Source organism: Pyrgilauda ruficollis, unplaced genomic scaffold (assembly GCF_017590135.1).
Source record: "Pyrgilauda ruficollis isolate IOZ18807 unplaced genomic scaffold, ASM1759013v1 scaffold3, whole genome shotgun sequence".
Taxonomy (NCBI): Eukaryota; Metazoa; Chordata; class Aves; order Passeriformes; family Passeridae; genus Pyrgilauda; species Pyrgilauda ruficollis.
In genome coordinates, this window is record NW_024524377.1 from 24,152,412 (window position 1) to 24,169,595 (window position 17,184).

Genomic DNA, 17,184 nt, shown 5'->3' on the forward strand with positions numbered 1-17,184 from the left:
ACATCTCACAGCTCTGCTCCTTTATCTCTTCCACATGCACTGTGCCAGATAATACCTTTTTACTCAGAGAGCAAATGGTACCACCTCTCTATCCACCTTCCAAACAGAAACTGCATCTGTTTTCCTCCATATGGAGACAGGCAGAGTAAATTGAAGAAGAGTAAAAAAAAAAAAAAAAAGAAAATAATCACAGTAAATGGCTCACATCTGAGCCATTTGGAGTTATAATTTCAAGGAAAGAGGTGGAAGAAGGCAGAGGAAAACAAAGAGAGACTCAGCAGCTGGGGACAGAGTAATATCTTCCTCAGCATCTCTCCTCTCCATTGGGAAATGCCCCCTTGTCCCAGATAGGAACCCTGCACATAGCACTGAAACCAGGACAGCCCAGCACCCACCTACCACTTGTCACACTTGCGGCAGCTGGTGCAACCAGCAGCCCTGGAGAGAGAGGCCAAATGTTGTAGCAGCATGTCCAGAAGATACACACTCCAGAACAACTGACTGTACTTGCATCTCAGTTGGCATGGCAGGAGAGCTTACTCTGTTTTCCACCACTGAAGCATTTCTGACAACAGTCATTCCAAGTAACTTGGAAAATAGCAGAAGCAGAGATGCCTAGTTCATGAGGAGTTTGAAGGGGCACTCGTCTCTGAATTCTCTGATGCTTCGTAAGTGATGAATGTAAGTCACAGAGTTTTTGTCAGTAGTTTTCTTCTCGGATTTTTACGAAACAGAACATTTTTAAAAAACATGTTTGGGACCTAAAATGCTCTCAAATTTGGTGGGGCTAGTCACCTTCTTGGAGGGATTTTCTAGATCAGGGACAAACTGTGCCTCAGATCCACAATGTCCACTATCTTCCTACTTAAAAATACAGTCTTTTCTTCCCACCTGTTTTCCCACCAGGATCTGCAGATATGTATCCTTCAGTTTGTCAGCGTGCAGGTGCTCAACCCAGTGACAGCTCTAGAGTTCCCCAAGCTCACAGGCTCAGCAGGCAAACAAAACAGCTACCTGGGAAAAGTACTGTAGCACCCACACTGTCGGGAGGGGCAGTGTTTGAATAACACCCACCTGACCATCAAGCCATGCTGTGTTTAAAACAATGTGTTTTAAAAATCCAAGCCAAGCTTCACTGTATATTACATGAGCAGTATTCTCTCTTTGTCTGCCAGGCCACATGCCCAGAAACACAAGAGCCTGCCTTGAATTTGCTTACAACTTTTGTCTTTGCTAGCTCTGCTTCCTGCTTGTGCCCCATAGCACAAACAGGGTTTATTTCTAGCACATGAGTTCTTTCACCAGCAGGCCAAAGATACTGCCCCAAAAGGCACAGCTTCTTTTCAGGTCCTTTTCTTTCTCAGCACATGGAAAGGATTCAGTGCCATTTTATTTGTATTACAGTTTAGGGGTAGAGTCAGCAGTGTAGGGTTAACAGCTGGAGGAGATAATCTTAAAGGTTTTTTCCAACCTAAGTGATTCTATGATTCATAAAAGAGCAAGCAGCAGGAACAGAGAAGCCCACAGTAATGGGTATACTATGATGGTAAGGAAAAGGTAAGGAAAAAAAAAACAGTGAAGAGTTCATGTATGCAGTAACTGGGACAGCTTTGGAGGACTGGGAGACCTCTGCAGGCTCCAGAGGGAAGTCTTTTACAGCAGTGAGGACTGACAGGAGTTGCTGAAGGTCCTCTCAGTATCTCACAGCATTCATTTAATTTGGATTAAAACCCTGAAAAGGGATGTCTTCTAAAGAGGCAACCACTATGACCCTTTCAGCAACTGCAGTAGGTTTTATCCAACCTCCAAATACATTCTTCAATCTTTTCTGGAGAATAATTAGTAGCCACAGATACACATCTGCAAAACCTACTTTCTTGCTTTTGCACTTCTCTTTTCAGGTCAGCTCACAGTAGCAGCAAACTCTTTGTGAGGCTGTCTTGTAAACACAGAGGGAAGAAATAGCACAGCTACCTTGTAAAACCTGCACAGCTGCTGAACAGAACAGGTAAAGGAAACAGGTTAAAAAAGTGTATTTTCAGAACACAGAAGCTCTCCTTCCTCAAAGAAGGTACCCCTGCCTTCCAACATTCCATACAGAAAGCTCTTGGAGGGCACACAGCAAGCACTGACTACCTTGAGAAGTGGGTCCATGGGAATTTCATATCACAGAATCACAGATTAAGCTTAAAACACTATCAGGAACATAGATCTTCAATGGCTACATTTTAATGGAGTTTCTGTGGGCATATGAAGTTGTTACACAGCAAACCCAGGAGATGCCCAGGATACAGCTGACAAAAACGAAGAGCTCTGTCTCCAGAATTGTGAGTGCATTTCTGTTCTGCATCCTTTCCACAGAAAGATACAGAACAGAGACTCCACTCTACAAGAAGCAATATATCTCCCTAGACAAAAGTAACAGCAGGTGCACTTGCCTTTGTCAACCTAGAACACCCTTCTTTGGGCTACAGCAACTGTGTCACAATAGAACACAATAACCTAAATATTTGTACCTATATATACACTTACACATACTTACATGTTATATATATTTATACACACACATCTCCTCAAACACAAACACTTAGGCACCTGCTTTACATGTTCCAATGTCACTGACTTTACTGGAAAACCCAACACAGAAAGTTTGTTTTAACCCTAAACAGGCCATCTATTCATAACTGGAGTCAAGCCACCATATGCATACATGCACCCTTTCACAATCCCTTGATTTTTAATTAAGCCCTGCCTTTATTTAGATTACAAAAATCTTTGTGGCACTAGCTGCTGTTCCTCTCCATAAGTGCTCAGTCCATTTCTGGCATCTACAAAATAAATCATGGAGATGGAGACACGGGGTCAGTGTTTCCAAAGCCCTGAGCAGAACCTCTTCAGTGCAGTGCTTGAGGAAGGAAAAGGAAGAAGTATCACTTGCTGAAACACCGCTTCATATGGCTCACTGGAGACGCCTGCCTCAATCTGATAACAACACTTCCTGTGCCCCACACAATGCTGGCAGGAATACCTTAATACTGACAAATTGAGTGCTTTAGTTTCTGTTACTTGCTTATGGACTGAAAATTCAGCATAATTTAAAGAAAGAGAACAGAGATCTTGGGCCTTACAGTAAAGTTCTGTACACTCTCTTTTTAATGGCTGCTCTTTCACTTTATGAAAACTGCTTTTGTTTGGATTTGCCATTCTCCCAATAGCTTTAGCATTCAAAGCTTTTTTTAAGTTTGGGAAAATCATTCAAGGAAATGATCAGAAATACACAGCAAATAAATCATTTTTTCCTGAGTCAAACTGAGTGAGACAGAAGCAAAAAGCAAAACAAGCTTAGATATTTAAACCATAAAAAGAACAGAAATCAAGGTAAGTTTAAAAAATTATCCTTAGGCAGGCAAACACACAGTTACATCAAAGACAAAAGAGCATTACTGATTTCTCTTCTTTTAAGAGTTACCTCACAGTTGGATTGGAGTGGGTTTTCTGTGTTTTTTAACATTCAGTTCCTCTTTCAAGACAAATATTAAAATCAGATAAGAAACTCCTCATATAAACATAAACAAAGTACCAGCACAAACCTGTGTTTCCTTGGATATCCTCTCCCTTGGTTAATGCCAGGTAGGAAAGCAGAGCACAGTTATTGTCCTGACCAGGCGCAGGTGGCTGCTGCAGGGAGGTGCCTGTGAAGACCACTCTCCAGTTTACATGGCTGATATCAGAGCGTGACCTGTTGTGACCTGGTTTGAACAGGGAGGCTTCCTCATTCTGCACCAGGATGTCATTCACTGAGCGAGGCCTATCTCTCCGCCGCTGGCAGATCTTGAAGATGTTAAAAGCTGTGGTCTCCCCTTCCCCTGCCCAAGCAAGGTTGTCAGCAGCTGTTCCCCTCTGCACCCTGCACTGGTCTTTGGCAGGGAACACTGTCTGAGCTTTGGTTTCCAAGAGGCCATTTTTGCAGTGATCCCAGATGAGGCTACTTTTGGCTAAGGAGGCGACATTCCTCAGGTTCCTGCTCTCTGTTATCTGATCAAATACCTCATGCCCAACCAGTTCTGGGACCTCCTGTACGCCATACACCTCAGAGGGCTGCACAATCTTTTCAAGCTTAGTATCAAAACTATTGAAAAAGTCTTCAGTCACTTCCAAGGCAGGGCTAATGTCATCCACTTCCAGAGCCTCCATATCCTGTGCTGCCGTGGGCTCAAGGCGTTGCGATGAGTTAAGAAGATACCACATCAATATGGAGCTAAAGACCTGCTTCACATCTATCCTTGGCACACCATTAACTTGGACGTGGTGGGCAAACACAGTCACCAACCCCAACCCATAGTGGTAGGAAGTAACCAACTCAATTTGTCTTCAGAGGGAAGATCTAACACCCACTGACCAAGTGGGCTCTGGTCCCTGTATGAAACAAGCTCATAGGGATGAAGAGTATCTGTAAAGAAAAGCAAAACATCACATCAGTAAGAACCTATTCCCAGGTAAATATGTTTAATCACATCATTCCTTTCACAGTCATAATCCCCTTCATTCAACTTTCTCCTTCAACTGGCACAAAATTATTGCATATGAAGAAACCCTTTGTGGCTTCTGTTGTGCACTCTGTATGAACTCTGTGTACAATCACTTTTTGAACTGAAAGCTGCAAAGAGCAGGATGGGACACCAGCTGATGGGAAACCAAAGTGATACCATTTGTTAACCAAGTTTTAGAAAGCTGCATTAAGAGGTAGCCACCTAAGGAATGCTTCATAGAGTTTCCCTTAGGCCTTTCCCTTCCTTTCTTTTTTCTAAGAAAAAGTTTATAAACTCCAGGGTCATAACATAGGCCAAGCAGCCTCAAATAGTTTGCCTTTTCATCCAAGATTGCTTGAACTCGCAATTTTATGGAGACCAACATGAGTTTTATAGCAGCTACCTTGCCTACCTGTCTGCATAAAAAGAACTGTGACATTTGCCAAAATCAAGCCTGCTGCTGTCTTGAAGCTCCATCCACAGTGCTGCCATGCTGAAGGGAAAAGCACAGTATGTATGTTTAAACTGGGGTAACCTGTCAAATGTCTGCAATTCTTGGGACGTGGAGCTGGGCACTTGTACTGGCAGGAGAACAGCCCTCAAGTCTCCTAAGACAAATCACAGTATCCAGAGCCTGTACATACAGAACAGCTTAAAGTCAGAGTTTTGAACACATCAGCTCAAGTTCTAGAAGCAGCAAAGCTGCATTAGCTCAGAGCTCTACCTAGATTAATACACTCTTAACAAAACCAATTAGCCGGGCTGGGCCAATAATTAGCAGCTCATTAGTTTGTAAATGCTGCTGAAGTGCTACCAGGACCCATGAAGATTTACACTTGGCAGGAAAAAACATCGATTAAGCAGCATCAAAACCAGATAATACTTCTATTTAAGGTAGTTTTGTTTTTTTTTTTTTTTTTTTTTTTTTTTTTTTTTTTTTTTTTTTTTTTTTTTTTTTTTTTTTTTTGTTTTTTTTAATCCAGAACAGTCTTTTAGCTTAACTTCTGTTAGGAAAGCTGCTTAAATAGGCACCCTTTACTATAGCAAGCCAGAGGAAGAGAGGAAGGTGGCCAGCAACCCCAGAAGAAGGGGGCACAGAATTCTGTAGCACAAACTAATCTCCTCCACAATCCCTTAGTGGCTTCCTCCCACCCCTGCTCCTGTTGTAGCCAGCCATGACACAGCTGTGCTCAAAAGCAGCAGCTCACCCTCCCTCCTAGTAGATCTGCAGTTCAGACTATGATGTCCACAAAGACACTCCAGCTAAGTAACTTTCAAAAGCAGTAACTAATCACACACACAACTCTGGACCATCAAGCCTGAGATCTTTCTCCCTTTAACTCTTTGCAAGAATTCACTAGTCTCATAGTGAATCAGGGTAGGATCAGCTTCAATCATGTGAACACAGAGTAAGACACTGAAGATAGAGATAAAACCACAACCAGAGGGCTGAACAAAATAGGCCTGGAGTTATTTCAAATCAGAACAGTATGGAGCAGACTCTTTGCAAAGCTGTGCAACTGTGCCAGTTGACAGCAGTGGGAAATTAAGTCATCCTGGGCACATCTGCATTGTCAGCTTAATGCAGCATTGAGTTTACTCTTGAAGCTCAGTCCTGCCAGCAGCCCCAGAACAGTGTTCTGCTCCCTGCTACCACAGAGCTTGGGAGCTCAAGGAACAGCCTAAGGGACATAGGTGGTGCAACCTGTCCACTTATTCTACACTCTTCTGTAACATATTTTTACAGCAAGAATGGTATTTTGAAGTTGCAAACTGCAAGAAGCATTCACTTGAACAAAACTAGCACCAACATAATCACAGGCCTGCAGTGAAGGCTACAGCCTGGTCCATTCAAAGATGCTGCCCCATGGGGAATGGCAGAGGATGCAGCTTTGCACTCCCTCCCTCACGCAACTGGAGAGGCAATCACTCCAGAAGGGCTTGTGACGTGCCACTGCAGCATTCTAGTGACAGCAGAACAATGTTGGTCTGTTCTTTAAGTCACTAGGAAAGGTGGAAAGCAAGGGATAAAAATTGACACTTACGTTTATCAAGTTCAGTTTTAAATGCCGGAGGCTCCAAGTGGCTGAACGTTTCTCTGGATCCTGTGAGACTGGAGCTACCAGCCAGCCAAGTGTGGTGATGCCAAACTACCAACTGACCTCAGAGCCAGTGGGATGCTGAATCACATGGTCATGAGGAGATGACAGGCCCCTTTATCACATAGCTCATAAACTGCAGCATTCATATCTTCCCAATTAGTCTGTTTGCCCTGCTCAATAAAGACGTGAAAGGTGACATCAGTGGTGGCAGGCTCATCCTCCCCACACCACCAGAAGAGTTGTGCCAGTAATTCCCACTAGCACTGGGGTCCTGCAATTACATATCCTCCATAAATGCACTTAGGCACTTTCTGACAGCAGCACTCAACAAAAATTTAATTGAGATGTCTGCATGGATTTGATGCCAAATGAAAGCAAACTCTGACATGGCAGTAAACAGCTTCATCACAACCTCCTCCAGGAGGGAAGCAGTGAAAATCACTTCTTTCATGGGAAGGGATTTCTGACCTGCTCTGCAGCTCACATCAGACAAGTATTGCCCTGAATCTAAGCAGGACACACTTTGGTCAATGATAGTCCTTGAAAACCAGGCTCTACTGTGCAGAATCCCTGAAAGAAGCTATGAAGCTGATGACAGGTGCTACCTAATAGTTAAGAAGTTAAGCTGTATTTGTCAGGTGGGCACATCCCAGTGGACAGAAGAGAGAACAAGGATGCACAGATGGCTGTCACACACACAGCTTTTACCATTGCCTATGCAGCTCTGCACATCACTGGCACAAAGTGCTTGCACAAGGAGCCGAAGTGTCCTGCAAGAGTCCTGGTTCAAGACACTTCCCCTCCCCCTTCGAGTGGTTTTGAACCCCAGGCAATGCAGTGGCCAGCTCTCTGAGCAGCAGTTGAAGGCTGGACTCCTGCTTGCCTGTCACATTGATCTTGGAGAGGCAACTGATAAGGAGGAATTTCACAAGGGACAACTGCAGAAGGCGAGCATCAGCTGGGACACTGTCCCTGTGCAAACGATCACATTCTCTTGGCTCCTGGCTGTATTTTGTTGCTGTGACACAAGGCAAGCCTTTTCCCAACTGATTCCAAAATCCCAGATGACATACTGCTGTGCACATCAAGTGAGACAGAGCACTTGTTTCCACCATTTCAATGGCTGGAGGAAATTTACAAACACAAAAAAAGAGAAAACTACAATAAACTTTTTATACACAAGGAACCACAATTTCAAAAGGTTGCCATATGACAGTCAATGGTTGGTTCAGCATCACCTGGGCAATTGTCTTTAGATCACGTTTTTAAAGCCCCTCTCCAAAGGCCTCTTTCCCCAACAGACAAATTGAGAAATGCATTGCTTAAATTTTTCAGACTACCCCAACTTTGAAATGTCTCACAGAAATATCTTTTGACTGATATTCCTGCACAAAGCAACTGGCAATACTCAGGAAAAACTCACAAAAACTGCAGAAAGAGACTTCCTGGTCAGGAATGCTTGGCTAGAGGGTAGCTGAATGCAAACATAACCATTTCCAAGTTGCAAACCCACCTGTTTGCCAGTCTCATTGCCCTTAAGGATGAAATTAACCACCAACATTTATCAATGAAGAAAAGCTCCCACATCCTGTCTGCTAGACCCAGGGACAGGCAAACAGCAGGAAGAGCTGCAATTAACTTGGAGCCTAATTACAGTCAAGCTAAAAGACAACGGTGATCTCTTCTACTCTACAGAAAACAAAACAAAAAAAACCAACTGCGAAAACTTGAACTGAAGAAAGAAGTGAAATCAGGTAGGAAGAAGAATGCCACGATCTGTGAAGGGAAGCAGACCCTTAGCAATGACACATGAGTCTGGCTCTGTGAAGCACAGATTTTCTCCAGCTGCTGATCTCACCCAGTGCCTTTAACAAGGAAGCTCCCCAGGCATCCTCCCCGTGTGGAGAACTAACACAGCACAGCTCCAGAGCAGCTCACCCAGCGATGAGCACACAGCAATGCACAATAAAGAGTGCTTACAGTATTCATTATCTTTAACTGTCATTTGGAAACACTGATTAAAACACTAGAAATACTAAGCTGCAAAGAGCACAACAGCCTGCACTAGAACAAAGTGGGGCCAGAGGCTGAGGAGCACCAAGGAGTGGAGGAAGACAGACCAGCAGAAGGATTTCTTTTCCTGAAACTGACTGCTGGACAGCTCTCCCAAGATCTTTATCACTCATTCGTTTGCCTTGCAGCCATCTGACACACATCCCTCCTGGCTGGGGAGCACCACCAAGTAACACAAGGCTGTGTCACTTCCTGGGGATGAATAACCATTTCAAATCTCAGCAGCTGGACTGGGATGAAGGATAAAGGACTTTAACAAGGAAGGGAACAAAAAGCCAAGCAGACTGACCACAGGGGAGCAGCTGGTGGTGACACACAGCCCAGGATACAGCCAGCCAAACCCATCAGCACGTGGGCACTTTTGTAGGTCACATCAGACTGAAACCCAGACCACCCTCTCTGCATGCTGCCCGGTGACTGCCCGACCTCGCAAAACCCACAGGGACAAAAAGAACACAGCAGTGCAGTGATTTGGCCCTAGACATGGATCTGTGGTCTTAAACACACCTGTAGCCTCAAATAACAACCGAAGGGACTGAATGATTTCTAGGCTCATATTCCAGTTTTGTCTAAAGTGTAACTTAGATTTTACATGCTGTCCTTGTCTACAAGAACGCTGCCTGTTCTGCCAGGCACACAGACACGACAAAACAGCCTGTCACCTCCTGAATTCAGCACAGAGTACAGACATTGTCAGGGAACAGGGTATACACGAGGGGTGATACAAGCTCCTCCAGTACAAGAGGAAACGCGATTGAACTAAACAAGCAGGAAACAACAAACATGACTCAGTCTAATACTTCTAATTGTATCTGCCTCTACGGAGCAACTTAGCTCCTGCTGGGATGTGGAGCAACTTTGTATATGTCAGGTGAAATAAAACGTTTCTTTAAAAAAAACAAACAACACTTCTACTTAATGCAAACTGAAATTTTGCAGGGATCTCCTCACTCCACATTTTCTAGGACTAGGCTGAAGAGAAAAGACACTCAGTCCTTAAATGCTAGACTTTTTTTTTTTAAGTTCAGAAATTAAGACATTTTCAATTCGCCCTTGTTGAGCTGTGAACAGAAGTAAAACACATAGCTGGGAATAACAGCTTGCATTGCCCCAGAGGCCCAAAAGCAGATAAGAAACACACCATCTCCCACAAGGACACAGAAGACCGTATCTTTCCTGAGATCCCGACACAGCTGTAAGAAAACACACTTGACATCCAAATCTGTACTGCACAGCTTTCTGAGTGGCCCTGATCTGCAGCTGGAGCTAACTCCTCTCTCCAACTGTGGCACCCAAAGAATCAGGTGGGACAGTACAAGCCTGTACAGTGAGACCTGGATTTCCTGTAGCTGTTACCAGTTGCATGCTGACATTGATGGAAATACAGCGCTTAATCACAGCCTCTTTTCAGACCTCAAACTAAGCTCTTCTCTTGTTTTTCAAACAGCCAGGACCACGGTGCTTGGTCACATAAATTGGCAGGAGAAGAAGCACTGATCCAAATAGTGCTGAAGTTCAGCAACCCAAATGCTCAGGTCCTGGCAGCCCTGCCACAACAGCCGACCCTGTGGGATGGCTGTCGCCACTGGCACCACTACAGAGTTGTGTGACTGACTGTCCAGCATAAGTGCTTGCTCTTCTCCGAACTAAACTACATCTCCATTACAGAAAGTCTTAGCAGAAGCCCTGTATAAACCTCAAGGCATCTAAGATATTGAAATGCTAACAGTAACCTGCTTCAGTCTGATCAGGTCCTGCAGGAACAATGTATCTAGCTACCATAGACTGATAAGAAGTTTCATTCCACTGTACAGTGCTCTGTTTCACATTAAATTTCTGATTTCAGTCCCAAAATTGATTCATTAATTTTGAATACGACATAAAAGTGGCAAGATTTAAATTACTGTTGCTTAAAGTGTATGGCTACTGGGCCAACTGAGATTCAGATGCTTTCTTGCTCTTACTGTGACTTTTTGCAGTCAGTTAGTAGGGTATGCAGTGCTGAAAGTGAGATTTATCTGTAAAGCTTTGCAGGATGAGGATCATTTGTGCGTATTTGCAGAACAGATCAGGAGCAGGCCATGATGCCCTACACAAGCGTACACCTGAGTTTCTTCCCTTCCCTCACCTCAGCATTTCTGCTGATACTCCAGCTAGCACACTTTCATTCCCACATAACACAGACTCTCTCGTCAGGCCTATTTGACTCCAGAAGGTGTAACTCCACTGCCTGTGTCTGGGTGCCTGGCCCTAAAAAGAAGCAATTTTACTGCAAGGTAAGAAGACCGGGGCATTATGTCACAATCTGGGCTGTAAAATAGAGAGGGAAGTCAGCACCCTGCACCTACACATACTGGAGTCTGACTCGAGGAGCAGCCAAATTCCTGATGAGACCGTGAGCCGGCTGGGGAAAACGAAAGCACGGGGCCTTTTTTATGCAGAGGGGAACATGTCCTTCCAGACGAGCACATGACTACAGCCGTGTCTCTGCTATAAATGCAAACGCGGCCGGGCCCTCGCACATAGCCCCGTAGGCTCGGGCGGGCAGGCAGCGCGGCGAAGGCTGCGGGAAGCCCGGCCCGGCCGCCCGCCCCGGAGGGGCCGGGGAGCCTCGCAGCCCCCTGCGGCCCCGCCCCGCCCGCGGCCCAAAGGGAGGATTTATTTACCTGCGCCCGGCCGCGCCGTGCCCGTGCTCCGGGAGGGGCCCGCGCTGGCCCTGCCCGGCGCCCGGCGGCCCCTCCTGCCGCCGCGTCCTGCCGCAAAGCCGTCCCGGCCGCCGCGGGAAACGGCTCCGCCGCACCAAGGTTCCTGCCGCCGCCAGCGCCGCGCCCGCCGAGCGCCGGCCTTGCGGCAGCCCTCGGAGCGCGGATCGGCCGCCCGTGCCGGCAGCCCGCCAGTCTCACTTCCCTTAAAATACAGCACTAGGAAAACCACAGATTTTCCTGTATAAACATCGAGGGTAAAGTTGCACCTTTCCAAGTTTAAAGCAGCCGAGATTCTCAGGGAGCTGGCACTTGACTTCAGGAGAGATGGGAAAGGCAAAATCCTAACGGGATTTTAACAGTCCCAAGCGCGAGCTCGCTTCCCTAGGCGCGAAGGCTGCAGGGAGCAGCGTGGTGCATGAATCCATATTGCCCCAGGCAGCAAAAGGATCTCTAGCAGAACCTGTTACCCAAGGAAAACAAAGACAAGACAATTACAAATGGCTTGTTTCAGGTAGCGTGGCAACCGACCCGGCAATACTATGTAAAAATAACCTCACGGCAAGAAATAGCCATGTCTGCATTAGGGATGCACCTGAATTTTGCTGTCCTGCGTAGACAGACCACCTCTCCCCAGCACCATGCACAGGTCTAGGTTCAGGGGCGGTGGTGTCTCGCTGGCTGTGCCACAGCAGAGTCCGTGGTGCTGTGCTGAGCAGCAGAGACCGGGTTAGTGCTGAAGTGGAGCCACAAGACATGGTGCTGAATTGAATCCATCAAGCGGACTCACATTCCACAGCAAAAGGCAGGAGTTAGGTCAGCTTCCACCAGTAGTTTTTCCATCTCCTCACACATCAACCATTTAGTGTATACTGCAAAATGCAACTGGCACAACTAGCAAAGTAGTATTTGAATGGGTTACCTCACTTCAGTGACAGCAAGGATAAATGAGAGCCTTTCACACACAAAATACCAGTTAATCTGGCTGAAAATTAATTAATCTTGGTCTCCAAAAATAACATATTACTAGACCACCACACATTCCAAGTCCTGCTCCCAAAGGTGAATGGCTTCTTCAGTGGGTAACAGTCAAGGATTGATCTTTTTTAGTCTAATTCAGCTGTGTCCACCTGGATCCCACAAAGGATAAGGCAGCATCATTACCTGCCATGTTATTTATCACCATCCAGCCTTTTGTCAAATGGTACTTAAACATTTATCTCTTGGGCTCCTCAGAAGGAAAGAGACTCTCTAGAACTCTTGTGTCTGACAATGTTTCAGAACTTTGCCTCTCTTCCATTTACAAACAAAAGTTTCCTTTCAGACCCAACCAGATGCACAGGGCATGCTGGTCCATTACCTGGGGGGACACAGCTGTCAGGAGAGAAAAGCAGACAGTGTGCACTGTAAGAAAACCTATCTCTTCCTTGCTTCTGATTCCTCTAGTAGAGATTTTTCTTCCTGCAGTCTGTGTGCCAGTGGAGAGAGGAAAAAAAAAACAAACCCAAATATCAACACTATCTTTCAAAGCTGCAGAAAAACACTCTCAGCTCTGAAGAAATAGGAACCTTTGAAAATTTTTTTGGTTGTTATTACTATATATATCTTTCAGAATGCAAGGTTCAGATTTTGCAATTTTCATTTTTAAGCATATCATTGTCCCCCAACATGAAATCACAAGCTGTTTCCAGTAAGATATACTGGTTAAAGTATATCTACTTTAGTGGTGGCTATCTATCAGAAGCTTCCTCACAGCTTCATTTCCAGCTTTGTCCTTGTTGCTTACCAACCATCAGCACATGGCCCAACACTGAACTGTGCATGGAGCCATATGGTGGTTACCTGTGTTATGAATAAAAAGTTATCTATTTTTTTTTTTTTAAGGTTGCAGAGTTAAAACCGGTTGGACCAGTTGCTATTAAGTTAGCTTCATTGTTAAGAGTTCTTCTTCAATTACCCGTTAATGGTTGGTGATTAGCCATTGTCCCCCTGGTGCTTACCAGGGAGCGACACTGGGACCCTGCAGCAGCAGGGCATGGGAGTGGCATCAGGGCTAGTATGCAGATGAGAAATGCATTGCACCAAATCTTACAGTTTTCCAGGAAAACCCCTAAAAACAACGAGCCAACATAGAATTAGGGGACCTAGGCGATATCTAAGGATGGGCGCGTAGTCCAGTGCCTGCTTGGATTCTTTTTGCTTCTCACCCTAACCTCAAAAGATGTTCACTACGGGGAGGACCCGAAGTATTGACCCAAAAACGCAGGATCTGCTAATCTCTAGTGAGAACGCAGTCCCCAGCTCTGCCTGCAGACCAGCGGACAAAGCTGCATCATCACCCTCCTCGTTCGTGCCACTCCTGGGAGCAGTGGCAGTGTGGGCGCGACCCGTCGATTTCTCCCCACCTGAGCTGATTCTCTTTAATAAAGGCATTAAAAAGGAGAAAGATCTCCTGCCCATTCATTTCACCTGTATGAGTAAAAAAATTGTACCTTATTTTTCCATATGACAAAGATATAAAGGAACTCCTCTTCCTTCTACTTGGAATGTGTCAAATGTCATTTTTTCCTTAGTTTCAACACTGTGTTGAAAGAGGGGAAAATGTCTCTTTTTAGTAATACTAGAAACTTAGCTGCTTTCCTTGTGGGACAGTTTGCAGGACCAGCTGCTCCTTCAATCTGAACATCTTCCATGAGTACTCCAGAATCATCTTTCAAAGACCAGATCACTGCACCATGTATTCCTAAGTTTGGCTCCCGTTGAGAAGAATCCAAACCTCCTTCTCAAACTGGGAAACGCTCAACAACCCTCTGGGTACATCCTTTGCTGGCATAATGTGGAAGGAGCAATACCCATTTATTGTGGCCATTGACCGACTTGACAGCTCATACCAGCTGAGCATTAGACCCACCAGTCTTCCACTGCCTCTGAAAAAGTGGCCTTTTTTCACACGTTTTAATTACTGACTCCCTACATAGAAGCTATTTACTCACAGAAAGGCCATTAACTGGAACGTTCAGCACAAGATGAAGCCTTTCTGATAATTGTTGCCTGAGTTCATGTTTGTGAAAATAAACATCATCAGATGATTAAATTAAACACCACAGCCAGCCCGGCTATACACTATTTTCACTTATCATGCAGAAGGGGAGATCAAAGAGAAAGGCTCAGGTAGAATTATCCCAACTCTTCCAAGTTTGGCTGAACACACTAATTAGCTTCCTGCTTGGGGTGTGCAGCACAAAATTAACCCTCCCAAAATTGGGTGGCACAGCCATTTTCTTGCTCTGTAATCAACTGCATGCAGAAGGATGAGTGACTCATCTCCTCTGTATAGTAAAGCAGCAGCTCTGCCTGATTCTGATTTTGGGAGCCCTTGGGTCTCCGTCCCCTTAGGAATTCTGTGTGGGCGCGAGGAGAGCTGTGCCTGGGGACCGTGAGGAAAGGCTGGAGGCACCCCAGTCCTGCGGGGTTTCTGCCTCCCAGCCCTTCCCTTCCCTCCTGGTGAGCAGCCGTGCCGGTCTCTGCGCTCCTGCAGCGCACGGCTCTCACAAGCCCTCTGGCAGGGGGCTGCTTAAACAGGGAGATGGTTTCTGAGAGGGAGTTTCGCCCAGCACTTGCCTGCTTTGCTTCCTTGGGCCCTGGAGGGCAGGAGAGAAGAGCGAAGCAGTGGGCAGCGTGGTCTGTTCCCACTGCGAGCCCGCTGTCCTCCCGTGAGCACACACACCCACACAACCAGAAAGCTCTGCTATTCTTCTGCTAATGGGATTGGCACCGCTTAAAGCAGTCTGCGAGGGTATTGTCTGCAACCACAGCAAGAGAAACATTATTCAAAGGCTATTCAGGCCCCAAAAGAAGCGGCAGAGCAGAGTAATTATCGAAGACTCTCCATTAACGAGGGCATCTTTGCTCTTTGTCTGTGTTGGTTTAATAAGGGCCACTAATGGGGCCGGGGGAGGGGTGCACTAATGCTTCTAAACAAACCTCCTTCCCTTCCCCACCCCCGCGCTGTGAGGAGAGCTGCCTTTATGGGCACTGACAGCCGGGCTGGGAGTTACCATATTGCAGAGTGACCTTCGGGAAAACTTAGTGTGAACCCAGCCGCATTCAGCCCCATCCCCGCCGAGCCGCTTGGAGCATCGTTTGGGTAGCTGTTCTCTTTTTAGCCTTTCCATATTTCCCGATGCTTGCCAGACCCTTTTGTACACCCCCTGCCCGACCTCTCTCATGTCATCTTGTGACCCTTCATGGCCGGACACGACGGCACGGAGTGGCAGTAATGAGGGACGACAGTGCAGATTAAGTTCTCGCAGCAAAACCTGGGGCTGCTGTCCATTATCCAGCAGCTGTGACTGGGAAGGCACGACTGGAGCAGCCTCCCCTTCCCACACTGCTGGAGAAGGCAGGCTGGGATTTAGCATGGGCCCATGTCTCCTACCTTCTGGTTGTGACCAGTTCTGTGGTGATGAAGAGATGGACTGAGGCAAAAGCAAGCATGAACCTCTATCCTGACATTCTTCAGAGCCACTTTCAGGGGCGTGCAGCTAAAATTCTTCAGAGGGCTCCTACACTGCCCCCACCTTCAACCACCAGCTGTAAGGGGCCAGCCAGTTTTTGAGGCAATTTCCAATATTACAGGGTCAGATGCATGCTGGTCACTAAAACAGGGAAATGGAGCCAAGAGGTCTCAGGAGGTGTCTGCAAAAGACAGCATTGAAAGAGACAACTGTAGTGGTACACACAGATATGAGTATTGAACGATACAAGGTGGTGTGGATACAGGGTTGAGAACTTATAGACTCATTTTTAGCCAATGAGGAATCTCAAGAACAATAAAAGGAAATTATTCCCCCAGCACTTGGGAAGGTCTTTTACTGAAGCCAAGCTATGGACACTGTGCTACTCTATCTCACCTTCAAGTAGATGGTTGTACTGCACAACCAGTCCATGGACTGCAGAGACAAAGCAGTGCCTTTGTGCCTGTACAAGTGCAAGGCAGCAGTCTTGGGAACTTCACTGCTGAGCCTCTTGTGTTATGATAAATTATTTCATTCAGCTGAGGTATGGAATAACCAAATTCTCTGCACAGGCACCCACCCACTCCTCTTCACTTAGGCAAATATCCTGGTGCTAAAGGTTTATCACAAACAGAGGAAGAAAGATATGTGGAGACAGACTCTTCACTTCAACCACCTGACTGGTTTGAAGAAACAGCCTCCACAAAGGAGTTTACCCTTGTTCCTCAGGACTTGGTAGTTTTGAAATTTTCATGATTTTTGCCTTTTCAACATTTCACCAGTAACTGCATCTCTTCTAACAAAAGAAACTTCTCCAAGGTGCTCCTCTGAACACCATCTCTATAGGATAAAACCATCTCAGAACAATCTTGCAAGTCAAAGAAAGAACAATCACCCTTTACACACAGAGAGCTAAGCCTCAGTGAAATTAAATAGTACCTGAGGTCATTCTTGCCATGGCAGAGCTAGGAAGTCAATACAGTTCCTTCTCCAGAGTCCCACTGCAGCATATCAAGATCACTGGTATTCCTTCACCCTCTCTTGAATTGCACTTCAGGATCATACTCCTTGTACAGAAAATCCATCCTGTTTTCAGCATTTCCTTCTTCATGTTATTCAGTTTCTGTTTATATTCTTTTTTCCTTCTTATAGGAATAATCATTAAACATGCATAAAGTAATGATTACTAGTAGCACAGGACCTGGCCTCTGGCATGGGTTTTGCTTCATAAGTGTCTTTAAAAGTCCTCCTTCTTTGCCAC

General features: G+C 45.8%; 1 protein-coding gene across 3 annotated transcripts in view; it reads right to left on the reverse strand.

Annotated features, from left to right (window-relative positions):
- Window positions 1-11,463, reverse strand: part of PLEKHM3 (pleckstrin homology domain containing M3) — a 90,991-nt gene extending 79,528 nt beyond the window's left edge. For 2 of the 3 annotated variants that reach the window (XR_005955572.1, XM_041473002.1), the window contains exons 1-3: window positions 11,371-11,455; window positions 6,575-6,801; window positions 3,591-4,450 (exon numbers count right to left, since the gene is read on the reverse strand). Coding sequence is in view for 2 of the 3 variants with exons in the window: in XM_041473002.1 (XP_041328936.1) it covers window positions 3,591-4,248 (658 nt within the window). In the remaining variant the exon portion in view is untranslated. Of the gene's footprint in view, window positions 1-3,590; window positions 4,451-6,574; window positions 6,802-11,370 lie in introns of all 3 variants that reach the window. The other variant, XM_041473003.1, reaches the window with a different exon arrangement.
- Between the last annotated feature and the right edge of the window lie 5,721 nt (window positions 11,464-17,184).